Source organism: Sinocyclocheilus anshuiensis, unplaced genomic scaffold (genome assembly GCF_001515605.1).
Source record: "Sinocyclocheilus anshuiensis isolate Anshui unplaced genomic scaffold, SAMN03320099.WGS_v1.1 scaffold1372, whole genome shotgun sequence".
Lineage (NCBI taxonomy): Eukaryota > Metazoa > Chordata > Actinopteri > Cypriniformes > Cyprinidae > Sinocyclocheilus > Sinocyclocheilus anshuiensis.
The window spans coordinates 169,642-183,118 of NW_015546103.1; the positions used below are offsets into that span (position 1 = coordinate 169,642).

The 13,477-nt window shown below is 40.0% G+C and overlaps 1 protein-coding gene across 1 annotated transcript; it reads right to left on the reverse strand.

Annotated features, from left to right (window-relative positions):
• Positions 1 to 3,286: 3,286 nt before the first annotated feature.
• LOC107700581 (uncharacterized) lies at positions 3,287 to 4,871 on the reverse strand. The gene is made up of 2 exons (XM_016502296.1): positions 4,342 to 4,871; positions 3,287 to 3,833 (listed from the first exon to the last, which is right to left on the reverse strand). The coding sequence occupies exons 1-2, from the start codon at positions 4,483 to 4,485 to the stop codon at positions 3,321 to 3,323; spliced, it is 657 nt and encodes a 218-aa protein (XP_016357782.1). The 5' UTR covers positions 4,486 to 4,871; the 3' UTR covers positions 3,287 to 3,320.
• Between the last annotated feature and the right edge of the window lie 8,606 nt (positions 4,872 to 13,477).

The following is a 13,477-nucleotide window of genomic DNA, read 5'->3' on the forward strand; positions in this document are numbered from 1 at the left end:
AGGTGAATGACCAATCACAGACAGAGGGCACCTGCTTGGTGAGCTCCACAAATGAAACCCTGTACCTGGACAGGCCTGAAGGTTCCAAGCATGTTCTGCTGAAAGTGATTCCTGTTGTCCTGCAACACAAGAACCAAACCCTAAACACCTACGCAGTGCTCGGTGATGGATCCGAAAGAACCATGCTACTCCCAGCAGCAGTTCAGAAACTAGGGCTTAAGGGACAGAGAGAGGACCTAGCATTAAGAACAATTCGACAAGATGTCAAGAAACTCATTGGGGCCTCAGTTTACTTTAGGGTACGCTCAATATCACAGCCTCAATGGAGCTACCAAATCCAGAACGCCTTTACCTCTGAGCACTTAAGTCTGGTTGAGCACTCCTACCCCATCGCAATGCTCCAACAGAAATATCAACACCTGAAAGGGATTCCTTTGCATCCCATTCACAAAGCATGTCCCCTTCTTCTAATAGGAGCAGATCATCCCCACCTGATTACACCCATTGAGCCTGCACGCCTCGGGCCCCCTGGAGGTCCAGCAGCAATCAGAACCAGACTAAGTTGGACATTACAATGCCCAACACAGTTCCAACCTCAGCAATGTTTGCATATCTCCGTCAACCCTCAAATGGAAGAACTTTTCCGGAATGTGGAGAGACTTTGGCAAGGTGATGCCATCCCACACAAAAATTAGAGATTGGCTGTACGATCAAAACAAGATCAAATGGCAATGGACTTGTTACAAGCCAGAACCACCAGTCATGGTAGATGGAGTAAACCGCTATGCAACACTGCTGCTAAGGAAAGCTGATATGCCTCACCTCCATGCCACTAAGGATTCCGTCATGCCCAACTTGAGAAGCACAGAGTGACGACTGGCAAAGGATCCTGTGAAGGCAGCTACATACAATGAAGAGGTCAAGAAACTAGAGAATTCTGACTATGTAGTTAAGCTCACCACTGGAGGAGAATCGTGGTTTATTCCCCACCACATGGTTCAACATAATGGTAAAAACCGTGTGGTGTTCAACTGCTCCATTGAACACAAGGGTCAAAACCTGAACCACTACCTCCTTGCCGGACCTGCACTCAGCGCTTCCCTTTTGGGAGTACTGTTGTGTTTCAGGGAGCATACTGTTGCAGTAAGTGGAGATATAAAGGGTATGTTTCATCAGGTCCGCCTACTGCCTGACGACAAACATCTCCTCCACTTTGTCTGGCGTGATCTTGAACCCAGTAACCCTCCCAGCATTTATGACTGGCAATTGATGACCTTTGGCACAACCTGCAGCCACTGCTGTGCCATTTATGCTGTACAGCACCATGCTTTGGACAACACGCAACCAGATGACACCCTCAGATCAACAGTTGAACGGAACTTTTATGTAGACAACTGCCTCAAGAGCGTAAGGTTCCCATATGATGCCAAACAGTTGGTGGATGGTTTGTGTGGCCTTCTTAGCAGTTGTGGGTTTGAGATTCGTCAATGGGCCTGCAACATGCCAAATGTCATTGATCACCTTCCTCAAGAGGCTCATTCAGACAGCATTGAGCTTTGGCTATCACATGACAAAGTCGAACCACAAGAATCCACTCTTGGCTTGAGATGGAACTGTGACGCAGACATCCTTGGTTACAAACACCGCCCAGTACCAAAAACCACACCCATTATGCGGCACATTTATAAGGTGACAGCAAGCCAGTATGACCCTCTGGGATTCATTCTCCCTTTCACCACCCATGCTAAAATTCTGATCCAACAGTTGTGGAACAAACAAAGAGATTGGGACGACCCCATGTTGCCAACAGACCTATTGAAAGCCTGGAGAATGAGCTCCCCATCCTTTCTGAAGTTACACTTCCACGGTACTATGTTTCATCAGATATGGACAGACCCAATGTCACAAGACAAATTAATATCTTCTGTGACGATTCAGAACAAGCGTACGGCTCTGTGTCAAACCTCAGAACTGAAGATGAAGAGTGCAAAATTCAGCTTGCATTCCTGATTGCCAGATCCAAAGTTGCCCCCAAAAACAAACAAACTGTTCCGAGACTCGAGCTATGTGCAGCTCTTATTGATGCCCAACTATCAAAGCTGCTTGAAAAATAACTCGCCATTGAAATCAACCAAGTGGTCTTGTGGTCTGATTCGACAACAGTTCTTTCATGGTTAAGATCTGAGTCCTGTACCTTCAAAGTCTTCGTAGGGACTAGGATAGCAGAAAGTCAAGACCTAACTGACCAACATGAATGGCGATACGTAGACTCTCCTAGAAACCCCGCAGATGATCTCACAAAGGGGCGCAGCCTAATAGAGCTTGCAACACCAAACAGATGGAGTCAACGCCCACCATTCTTACTACAAGCCGAATCAGAGTGGCCAGCTATGCCAACCCTTAAAACCCCTGAGGATGAAGTGGAAAAGAGAAAAGGTGTATTATGTGGTGACACAAGAATGTCAAATCGCTTAAACCCCAGTGAGTACAGTTCCTGGACCAGTGTTGGGGAAAGTTACTTTTAAAAGTAATGCATTACAGTATTGAGTTACTCCCAAAAAAAGTAACTAATTGCGTTACTTCGTTACTTTTTATGGAAAGTAATGCATTATATTACTTTTGCGTTACTTTTTTCTTACCTGGCTGAGGCTTGATCTCTTTCAGGCCTTGCAAGTGTTTTGTTTTTTTGACTGAGTAGTTCTGCATTCAACAACAGCCTTCACCCTTCTTTTTCTTTAAAAAACACATATATAGAATAATAATATAGAATTATATTCTGAGAACTTTCTGACCCCAGAGCTATACATACCATATAAAAGATCTCTTAACATTACAGATTATTGAAAGCTGAAATTAATGTTTGTTACTTTTGCATTTTTTGTGTTAAATAAAGTAAATTCACTGTCCATTGAGATAATAAAGAGTGTAATATAGGCTAGATAATTGCCATTATGAAATAAGTTATATTAGGGCAAAAGACAGATCTTAAACATTTAAAATGTTTAATAACTTATTAGAGAACAATGAGATGATACTAGAGAACAAACAACATCCCCAATTAAACAGCTTTAAAATTTGAAAAATTGCTTGACACGGCCTAAACAAATGTATAAGTTGATTCCAATAAACCAAAACTCTTGAGTTTTCTACTAAGTGTCCTCAAACTAAAATTTGTTTCATGCAAAGAAACAAACAAATAAACAAACAAACAAAAAAAGTCCAGATCGCTTCTGCAATTCAGTGAAAAAACAAAAACAACAACACACATTTGTGTGTGTGTGTGTGGTTTAGAGTATTCTTATCTTAATACTATGAGTTCACTATTTCATCTGGGTTTTATTTTCAAAGTAACGATTGTAGCGCAGCAGGAGAAGTCTCTCAAAACGCTGGTCTGTGAGACGGTTTCTTTTTGGGGTGAGGATGAGACTTCCAATACTAAACAGCCTCTCAACCGGCGCACTGGAAGGTGTTGCTGTGTTTGCTTTTAAGAAGATTTTCAGAATCCTGGGGAAATCATGTAAATTTCCCATATCAGCTGATTTAAGGTATTCACATATCTCCATTTCCACAGTAGTTGCTTGTTTGTCATGTTGATTCTGCTCTTCAGGAAATGCGAAGAAGTCATTTTCATGGTCTCTGCTTTCAGGAGACTGCAGTGGCTCTTTCTGTGGTATCTCAACTGTGAGAGCACGACACTGTGCTGCCAGAGTCATCTTGATGGTGTCTTTTCTAGTTTCATCCCTCAGCCACCACAGCTTGAATTTTGGCAGGATTACCGCAGCAAGCAAAGCTTCATCACTGTCAAGGATGGTGCTAAACCATGTCTTGATAGCCTGCAAGAGAATTTTAGATAGGTTACAAAGTTTATAAAATAATAGACATGCATTCATACCAGATTAATTAAAATTATGTCAGGAAAAAAAGTAGAATTAAACTTAATAACAGATACATAAACATATTGACTTGAATGCACTGACACTATTGTACGAGAACTGAACTGAGCTGGATGATGACATCACTGTTTTCTCCAGAGCTGCCTTATAGCTATATTGAACTCATTTCATAATTAATGAACTACAGTTACTGAACCAAACTAAATAAACACTGAACTGATTTGAACTGAATAATGACTGTTTACTATTTTCTTCTTAGAGCTGCTTTACAGCAGAATTGAATTCTATTTGCCTCACTGAATTGTTATTTTCCCGTTATCACTGTAAAGCTGCTTTAAAACAATCTGTATTGTATAAAGTGCTATAGAAAGTGACTTGACAAAATAAAACTACAATAATAATAATGATAATAATAATAATAATACAATAGCCTATTGAACAGACTTACCTGAACTATGAGGTCTGGGACGTCGGCCATCATATGGGAGAGGCCCTCTTTCAGTGCCAAGATTTTGGCCATCAGGATTTCAAGGGTAGGTTGAAGGGTGCCGTAGAAACAGTCATCTTCACCTTGAAGTATATCCAAAGCCATACAGACAGGTTTCAGAACCTTGCAGTATTCTTTTAGAAACTGACATTCTCTCTCCGTAATGCATCTGATGTCCAGGCGAGTGCAAAGTTGATTGAGGTCTACTAAGGGGATGTCTGTGACTCTGCTAAGCGCATCATGATACGAGTTCCACCTTGTAGTTGCAGGGACCAGCAACTTTCTTTTGCTGAATTCCGCCAGGATCTCTGATGCCACAGTTGATCGACTAACTTTTGACCACAAGGCTGAACACTTTCCAGTTGCACTCCTGTACACTGCTTTGCAATCTGCCTTTGCCGTCAAAAATGTAACTACGCCATTCGTGCATATAAAGTTAAGGGTGTGGGATGCACATCGGTGATGTGGAGGGAGAATATACCTTTCGCTGGTCTCACTGTCATCCCGTAAGACTTCGTGCAAGTCCGTAAAGATGACCTCGTCTTCATTATTTTCTGCTTCATCATCATCAGCTTGAAACATTCTGAATGCCTTTACAAAGTTTGCGCCATTGTCCGTGACAGTGGCAGTTATCTTACCACAAATAGCAAATGAGCTGTGAATTTGCTCTATCTCCGCTGCAATGGCATCGTACGTGTGTCTCCCACGAAATCGCCTGCAGGCGATTGCAGCTTTTTGGCGATGCAGACTAGCAGGGTCGATCCAGTGTACAGTAATGCCCAGAAAACTTTTATTCTGAGCAGTCCATAGATCTGCAGTGGTGGAAACATATTCCAGGTCGGCAAAAGTTTTCTTTAGGTCTGTCTCCATTTCCATATATGCATTGTCCAAAAAGTTTGTAAAGGTTTTGCGATCGGGCAGCACGGCCCCCGTCCTTTTGCCTGTCACTGAGATTTTGCTTATGATATTACGAAATGTAGGCGCCTCCACAGTGGATAGTGGCTGCATCTCCTCGACAATAAAAGCAGCAACCAATTTGTTGAGTTCAGTCGAACTAATTGTTTTACCTGGTGAAGGTGAACTGAAATCAAGCTTTTGTTTAGCTTGAGGTGGGGTCCAGGTATCATTCGGCTCTTTCTCGTCCAACTCTGTTGTGCTGTGCTTTGCATGCAGATGTTTTTTTTTTTTATTTGAAGTGGTGGTTTTTGCAGTTGACAAGAGTTTTTCACCTACACATAATCTACACTTAACGACAATCTCCTTCTCCTTTTCTTCGACAAGTTTAAAATAATGAGAATACTTCCATCGCAGAAATGTAAAGCTCTGGCCTGCAATCTCCGTTTCTGACTATGTCTGTTCCCGCGCACGCATTGAGTGCGTGATTCTACGTGATTACGTTCATTTTAATTAATTAATTTTTTTTAAAGCAAATTAATTAAACTGAGAAAAATAACTCGCGTTACTTTTTTAAAAAAGTAACTCGAATATTCATGTGTAAATTTATAAAGTAATGCGTTAGTTTACTCGTTACTTCAGAAAAGTAATATTATTACATAACGCACGTTACTTGTAACGCGTTACCCCCAACACTGGGAAAGAACTGGTTGAAGCCACAGTTCAGCACAATCAAAGTGACTCAAACCAATCCAGTTCACCTACACCTAAAGACTATGTGACGGCAGAACGTCTCATCTTCCAAAATATCCAACAAGACAGCTTCCCAGAGGAATATGAACAATTAAAAGCTGGTAAGCCTGTATCCACTACAAGCCGCTTACTCACTTTAGCCCCAGAGTTTGATGAATCCAGTCAGCTTATACGGGTCGGAGGACGTCTATGTCGTGCTAAAGGTCTAGAACTCCATACAATTCTCCCAGTAGTTCTGGATCCTCACCATCCAGCAACCAAACTACTCATACAGGATTATGACAGTAAGCTGTGTCACCCAGGACCGTAACGGGTATTTGCTGAAATGAGGAGAAATGTGTGGATACTACGAGGTCGTGAGGCAGTTTGAAAACCCCAACACAACTGCATAGCATGTCATAAGTGGGAGGCTAAATCTGAGGTCCCTAAAATGGCTGATTTACCTCCAGCACATCTGAGACTCCACAAACCTCCATTTTACAGCACTGGTATGGATTATTTTGGGTCCTTCCAAATCAAGATAGGCAGACGCTGTGAAAAAAGATTGTGGGAGGGAGAAAGATTGTAGCCAAGAGTTTCAACAACATCTCGCCAAACAAAAAAATCACATTCCTCTTCAACCCTCCTAATGCTCCCCACTTTGGTGGCATCTGAGAATGAGAGATCCGATCCCTTAAAAATGCCCTCCGTGCAGTAGTAGGTGCACAAACAGTGACAGAGGAAGAGCTTCAAACAGTGCTTATTGAGAGAGGGAATTCTCAATAGTAAGCCCCTAGGATATGTCTCCTCCAACATAGCTGATCCAGTTATCCCAAATCTCCTGCTCATGGGGCGGCCAGACAGCTCTCTACCTCAAGTGACATACCCTGCTAATGAGTTCACAGGACAACGCCGATGGAGACAAAGCTAAGTTCTCACTGATCATTTCTGGTCAAGCTTCGTGAGACACTACTTGCCTAACCTCCAGTTGCGACACAAATGGCATGCAGAGACTAAAAACCTTGCAGTTGGATCTGTCGTAATGTTGGTTGACCCTCAACTACCATGAGCCCTCTGGTTAATCGGGAGAGTTGTCAGGACATTCCCTGGAGCAGATGGACAAGTAAGGTCTGTAGAGATCAACGCTGCGCAATGCTGACCTCATACGTCATCAGCCCGGAGCTGCTTCCGTGTACAACTGTCGGTGCAAGATAGATTAAAGTGATTATTACGTTTTGAATATGGATATTTTTCTTACAAAAACGCATCGATTCGCTACAGGAGGCCTTTGTTCACCCCCCAGAGCCGTATGAGACACTTTTTTTTATGGATGTGCGCTTTTTATTTCACTTCTTTTGGACTGAAGCACTGCAAACACCCGTTGACTGCAATGATAGAGCTTGGAATAGCCAGGACAATTTTTTATATAACTCCGACTGGATTCGTCTACAAGAAGAAAGTCATATACACCTAGGATGCCTCGGGGGTGAGTAAAACACAGCCTAATTTTCATTTTTGGGTGAACTAACCCTTTAAGGGTTGACTATATGCACAGCCTGTTACCCGTCTCATTAACCTACCAGAGTTTGCTGATGAGAATGACACCAACGTCAAACCAGCAGGCTCTTAACTTAGATTCAGAAACAAATATACCCTTCATATTTGGGGGTGGCAATGTCAAGGAGATCTAACCAATCACAGACCACTTTATTGGTGATGTTGGGAAAGGATGATAGGTGGCGAGCTAGAAACTTCCAGACCTCTCCTGTCAGCGAGCGGAGTAAGAGAATGAATGCGTGTTCCTGAGTTCCTGATCTTAATTTTTGAAGTTTGTCTAATTTGTGTGCGTTAATGCGAAAATGTAAGTCTATATACTTCTTTGTGATATTTAATATAGTTATCCTGCCATGTTACAGCTTTATTTTACGGAAATTAGCGAGTTGTTTGTTTCCTCAGAGTTATCAGAATTCACGCTGATGTTGTTACCATAAATATAATAGATTGTGCATATAGAGTTATTTATTTGCTTTATTCCTTATGTATCATTGCTTTGGTGCAACATAACTCAGTTAATAAGTCTTTTGATATTGATTTTTATCATATTCTCCGTAATCCCGTTCATATACGATGATGACTGAGCACTTTATAATAGACACGGAGAATTTGCAAATCACTGTTATATATGCAAAATTCGCCATCTAAAGGGCAATTTAAGTATTGCAGTTAAAGTCCGCGTGAACCGGAAGTTGCTGCCGACTTTATTTCAGTGTAATGACGTATTTCCTTCTGAAACGGAATATTGAATAGAGGGCATGGTTTTATTTTGGCGCTCCTCCTTTCTGTCTCTCACTCATATCAAACTAACGGTTGGAGGGGTGTGTTTAAAAGGATATTCTGCCCAAGCCGTCAAACTGACATCATCAGAGAAGTACTGCCATTCCAGAGTGGAAGCAAATGTTCAGATTTTGATTAAAGATTACAAAGACAAACAATTTTTTTCAGCGGATTAACTTGCACGGATTAATTGTTAACATCATGACTAGCAATGTGCGCTAGTAAAGTAAATAAAGTCAATTTTGATTTCATGCCGACTTTAACTAAGAATTGTATTGTAAAATATCATGTATGTATGTTGTAATTATATTATTGCAATATGTTATTTATTTGTTTATTTCAGACCACACACTTACAATAGTAAAGTCAGAATGTTCTGAATCCTGTGCCGTGTTTTTACTGACACCCTGGGGCGAGCACAATCTCCTGATCAGCACATATAGTTCAAACTTCCCTACAGTCTTATTAAAAGTATGCTAAAGTGTACTTCTGTTTCATAAGGGAACAGAAGCCTATAATTACCCTATAATTACTCAGGGGTTACGGGCTAAATCTGGCAAACATTTTTTTACTATCCCAGCTTGGTAATGCCACCCTGGCGTTACTGAGCTGGGATAGTAAAATGGTTAATAGTCAGGGTTAGTGGCCAGTCAGGGTTAATGGCCAGACTGCTCCAATCCAACTCTTACTCAAAGCTTTTAGTAAACTGTTTGTGTTAATGCTGTAAAACTTAATTTGTCCATACAGAGCTTTACAAGCCTATTGCATTTATTCACCCTCATGTCATTTTAAACCTATAAGCCTTTCTTTCATTATTGAACACCAACAGGATGTTTTAAAGAATTTTGAGTTTTAGTAAAGAAACACTTTTTTATCATTATTCTAGTATCTTTAAATAACTTGTTTGTTAAGTTTATCCACTTAGAAAACATCTGGCTTTCAGTCCTACAAAACACAGAGGTCTGTTTATCCCCTTGTTTGTTAATGTGCCTTATTTTCCAATTTACAGCGAGTACAAGTCATTAGCACAATGAGTTAGCATTAGCGCTAGTCCTGAATGATTGGCAAGCCTTCTGTTTACACTGATATGAATGAGAGGGGATACAATTATGAAGTTAGTTTTTGTGGCACTCATCTCTATGTGTGTGTGTTGTTTTTAATTAGCAGGTACGGCAATCTGAGTCTTATCTGGCTGGCAGAGACATTAGCACTGACGTCAGTCGAGTGCAGTCATTAACATTCACTCACAGCTGTCAGCCACTACAGTGAAAGAAATAAACTCGGTTTATCAAAATTACAGACTCAAACTGCTGTGGCAGTTTTTTTTTCCCCCATTAGTCTGTTCATGCACACATACATGAGATTATGTGTGTGTATGAGAGAGAGCATTTATATAAAGTAGGGATGGGCGTATCGATCCAAAGTATCGATATATCGATACTGACGCGAGTATCGAAAGTATCGATACTCAAACATTAGTATCGTATCGAAAACAAAATAAGTGGTATCGCCCATCCCTAATATAAAGAAAACAAAATCATCACTTCCTGGTAGAATTGGCACTATATATCACTAAGAAAAGTAGGAGAAGCCACTGAATATAAAAATGTTCATATATAATAAATTACTTGCGCCACAGAGCGAGCAGACAAAACTAAATAAATGTGGTCATTGCTTTCGGAGGTGGATGCCTGCTGTTTGGGAACACAGTCGTGTAACAGTTCTGGGAGGAAATATACAAAAATACTTTGATGACAGACTTTACTCGGGCATTTCAAAATGACCATAACAACATTTAAGATGCTGTGGAACAAGATCAGTCCACTGGTTAGTCAGGTTTTGCTATCCCATACCGCAAAGTCACATGTCTTTGTCGATGCCCATGGAGGAATTTACTTGGCAAATGCATTTCCAACTCCCATTATTCGCATTAACCCTTTTTCACACGTCAAAAAACCACCTCAAGCGAGCGTAAAAACTTTTTTGCGAATTAAGGGATTTTTAATCAGAATTTGGCAATTCCATCACTCGTTTCTGATCCAATACTTCAAAATGTGCATAAAAACAGGGTGATGAAAATATAGCTTATGACTTAAACGCCTTTTGATGTACCTGTAAAATTGTAAAAGTCTCATCTACTTTGCAGCTTATTCTGATCAAAAACATACGCCTTACACTGAAAAAACAATATACTATTTTTTTAAGGTAAGTAGTTGCAAACAATTTATTTTAGCTACATTTAAATAAAAAAAAATGTTGAAAGTCAACTAAATTTATTTAAATGTTGCTAAAATAAATTGATTGCAACCACTTACCTTAAAAAAATGTTGTAAATTCAATTAATCATTTTTTCAGTGTATTAATTATCCATTCTATATACCAGGAAGCAGATGAGCCCTGAATAGAAACACAACATGCCAAACTGTGCACTTTCTGGTAAAAATAACTGGTGGGCAGTGGTTGAAAGCATTGTTTTGCCCGTCAGACAGGCGTTCAGGAACATTATGAATATATTACAGCCTCAATTCCCTTATATGAGCTCAGTGTGTGTTCCTAAAAGAGCAAGATGTCAATACTAAAAGTAGCATGGGGTATCTTCACCCCTCCTCTCGGTTCTTCCACCTTCATTAGAGGGTAATTAGATTAATGATTGTTTTTTTGTTCTTCTCTGCAGTGTCTGCAGATCACCCGCCAGTCAGTCTGTCTGCTCAGCTCTGGGATCTGCTCTACCTGCCTCTCGACAGGCCCTCAGACAGAGACACACACACAAACTTTAGGGAGGGACTGATTGCTGGGGGTAGAGAGCTGATGAAAGACGCACATCAGGGAGACAAAAAGAGTGATCGATCTATCGTCTCCTCTCCGTCCTAGTGAATTCAGTTGCCTGGCGTCTCCAGATCTCCAGATGTAAAGGAGACAAATGTCAAGACACAAAGCAAAACGTCCCTCGGGAGCTTCGAAACGCAAAGACATCCACCCCGTTCTCCATCCTCTCTCCTGTCTCCTCATTCTAAACAGGAATTAATATTGATCTGGGAGTTGTGAGGAACCACAGCAGAGATGAAGAGCTCAAACGCTTCCTCGTCCCCAGTGACAAATGACAAATATACTCAAAATACTGTTTCCTTTATCCAAAATTCCTCCTATTTCCTGATATATCCTGGTCTAACTTCTTGTTTCAATAGGACATTCAAACCATTCATGGGACTATTCATTGATGTTATTATCACAACAAACCGGTTTTGCAGTCACCCAAGAGGAAGCTCTGATTTGTAAATGAAAGAGATCTTTTATTTCATAAATAGCAAGACAAATCCTGTTTACCCCTTTAAAGAAGCAGAGAAGAGATGCTAATCTTTTGTAATAGAGAATATTTGTCCATCGAGAAGAAAAATATTTGCATAGAATAATTTCCATATTTTCTTTTGTTTACAGAGAATTAGCAGATTGGGATCGTTGTGTTGGTTTATCACCTCTAATCTTCCAAACTCTGCTGTGTTTGCACATTCTTCAGCAACAGAAATGGAAATCAGAGATTTGCATCTAAACTGAATCATAAAATTAAATATGCCAGTAGTAAGTAGTACAGAGTCCTATGTTCAAAATTGATCATGGCGTTTCAGTGTTTTGTGCTTGCACTACATTACTATTAATGCTCTTTATTCTTCGTAATAATTTTACTAACATAAAACTTTAGTTTTACTGTTCTTACCTAAATCTCATATGATATCAATAGGATAAATTCAAAATTTTAAGCCTAATAAGGCTGGTATTTGCAATGTAGTTGCAAAGTTACTTATAGTTAGTAGAATGTCTAAAGTGGACCATCAAAATAAAGTATTACCGTATATAACACTTTCATTATTTAACTTAAACCTATTTGACCCTGTTCTCATTATTGGTGGCTACAAATGCTTTTGTAACACAAATGCATGGCATGATTTTTCACGACTCTACAGCACACTAAACTGAACTGTGTCAGGCATTTCATGAATCCTAATCGTGTAATGTTTAGTTCATGGTGACAGTGACAGAAAGATAATGCCTTAAATTCTTGCAAACACAGCGAAACAAATCTTACATTCTTGGTTGCGTAAATTCAGATGTGATCACAAATTTCCTGAATGTTTCCCTTTAAGGGCGAGTAAAGGTCATTCTCCTTAATCTACTATGACATGCTGCTTATTGTATACACCTTCCTCATAAATATGTAGATACAAACCTGTGTGTGTGTGTGTATCCTAATTGTGTAATGTTTAGTTCATGGTGACAGTGACAGAAAGATAACGCCTTAAATTCTTGCAAACACAGTGAAACGAATCTTACATTCTTGGTTGCGTAAATTCAGATGTGCTCACAAGTTTCCTGAATGTTTCCCTTTAAGGGCGAGTAAAGGTCATTCTCCTTAATCTATGTGTGCATGTAAATAACCCAACAGCATTATTTAGCAGCAGGACACACACACACACCCTTGAGGACACAGGACCCATCTCACGCCGATCAAACACTAATAAGATGCCATCCCAATAGGCCTACACGTATGAGTGTTTAATTTCACACGTGTGTGCTCCTGTTAAAAATGATCGGACGTGATTATCTGTGGATTCTGCACCGATGCTCAGGATCACTAGAGAGGAAATCCAGAATACATTCATTCATCTCACAGACAGCAGCTGTGGTCCTGCATACACACAAAGCAGTTCAATAAACTCAAGCTATAGTGCCATGATTATAGTGACACTTAAAGTGAACACACTTTAAAGTGTAAATGTTTTTGAAAGGTTGCTTGAAGTCAGCCATTACAAATTCCATACAAATCTTTCTTTCCTTCTTTCTTTCTTTCTTTCTTTCATTTTATTTTTGGACTAGACAAAAATGCAGTTACTTACATATACTTACGTACACACACACACGAATCATTGCACAGTAGCTTAACAGAAAATGTAAGTTTCTATATTATATTTAGGAGTAGCTTATCAGTGGTGAAATTGAATATATTGAAAACGTGTTTTGAAAATAGCAGAGAGCCTAAGACAGATCCTTGTGGCACTCCGTACTTTACTGGCATTAACTGAGATTATTCCCTGTTTAAATAAACAACATGATAACGCTCGGATAGGTAGGATCTAAACCATCT

Excerpts from the sequence above, each read along its gene's own strand:
- LOC107700581 (XM_016502296.1), bottom strand. The coding sequence starts at position 4,485 with ATGGCTTTGGATATACTTCAAGGTGAAGATGACTGTTTCTACGGCACC. Across the intron at positions 3,834-4,341 it reads TCCCAGACCTCATAGTTCAG|GCTATCAAGACATGGTTTAG; the intron begins GTAAGTCTGTTC and ends ATTCTCTTGCAG.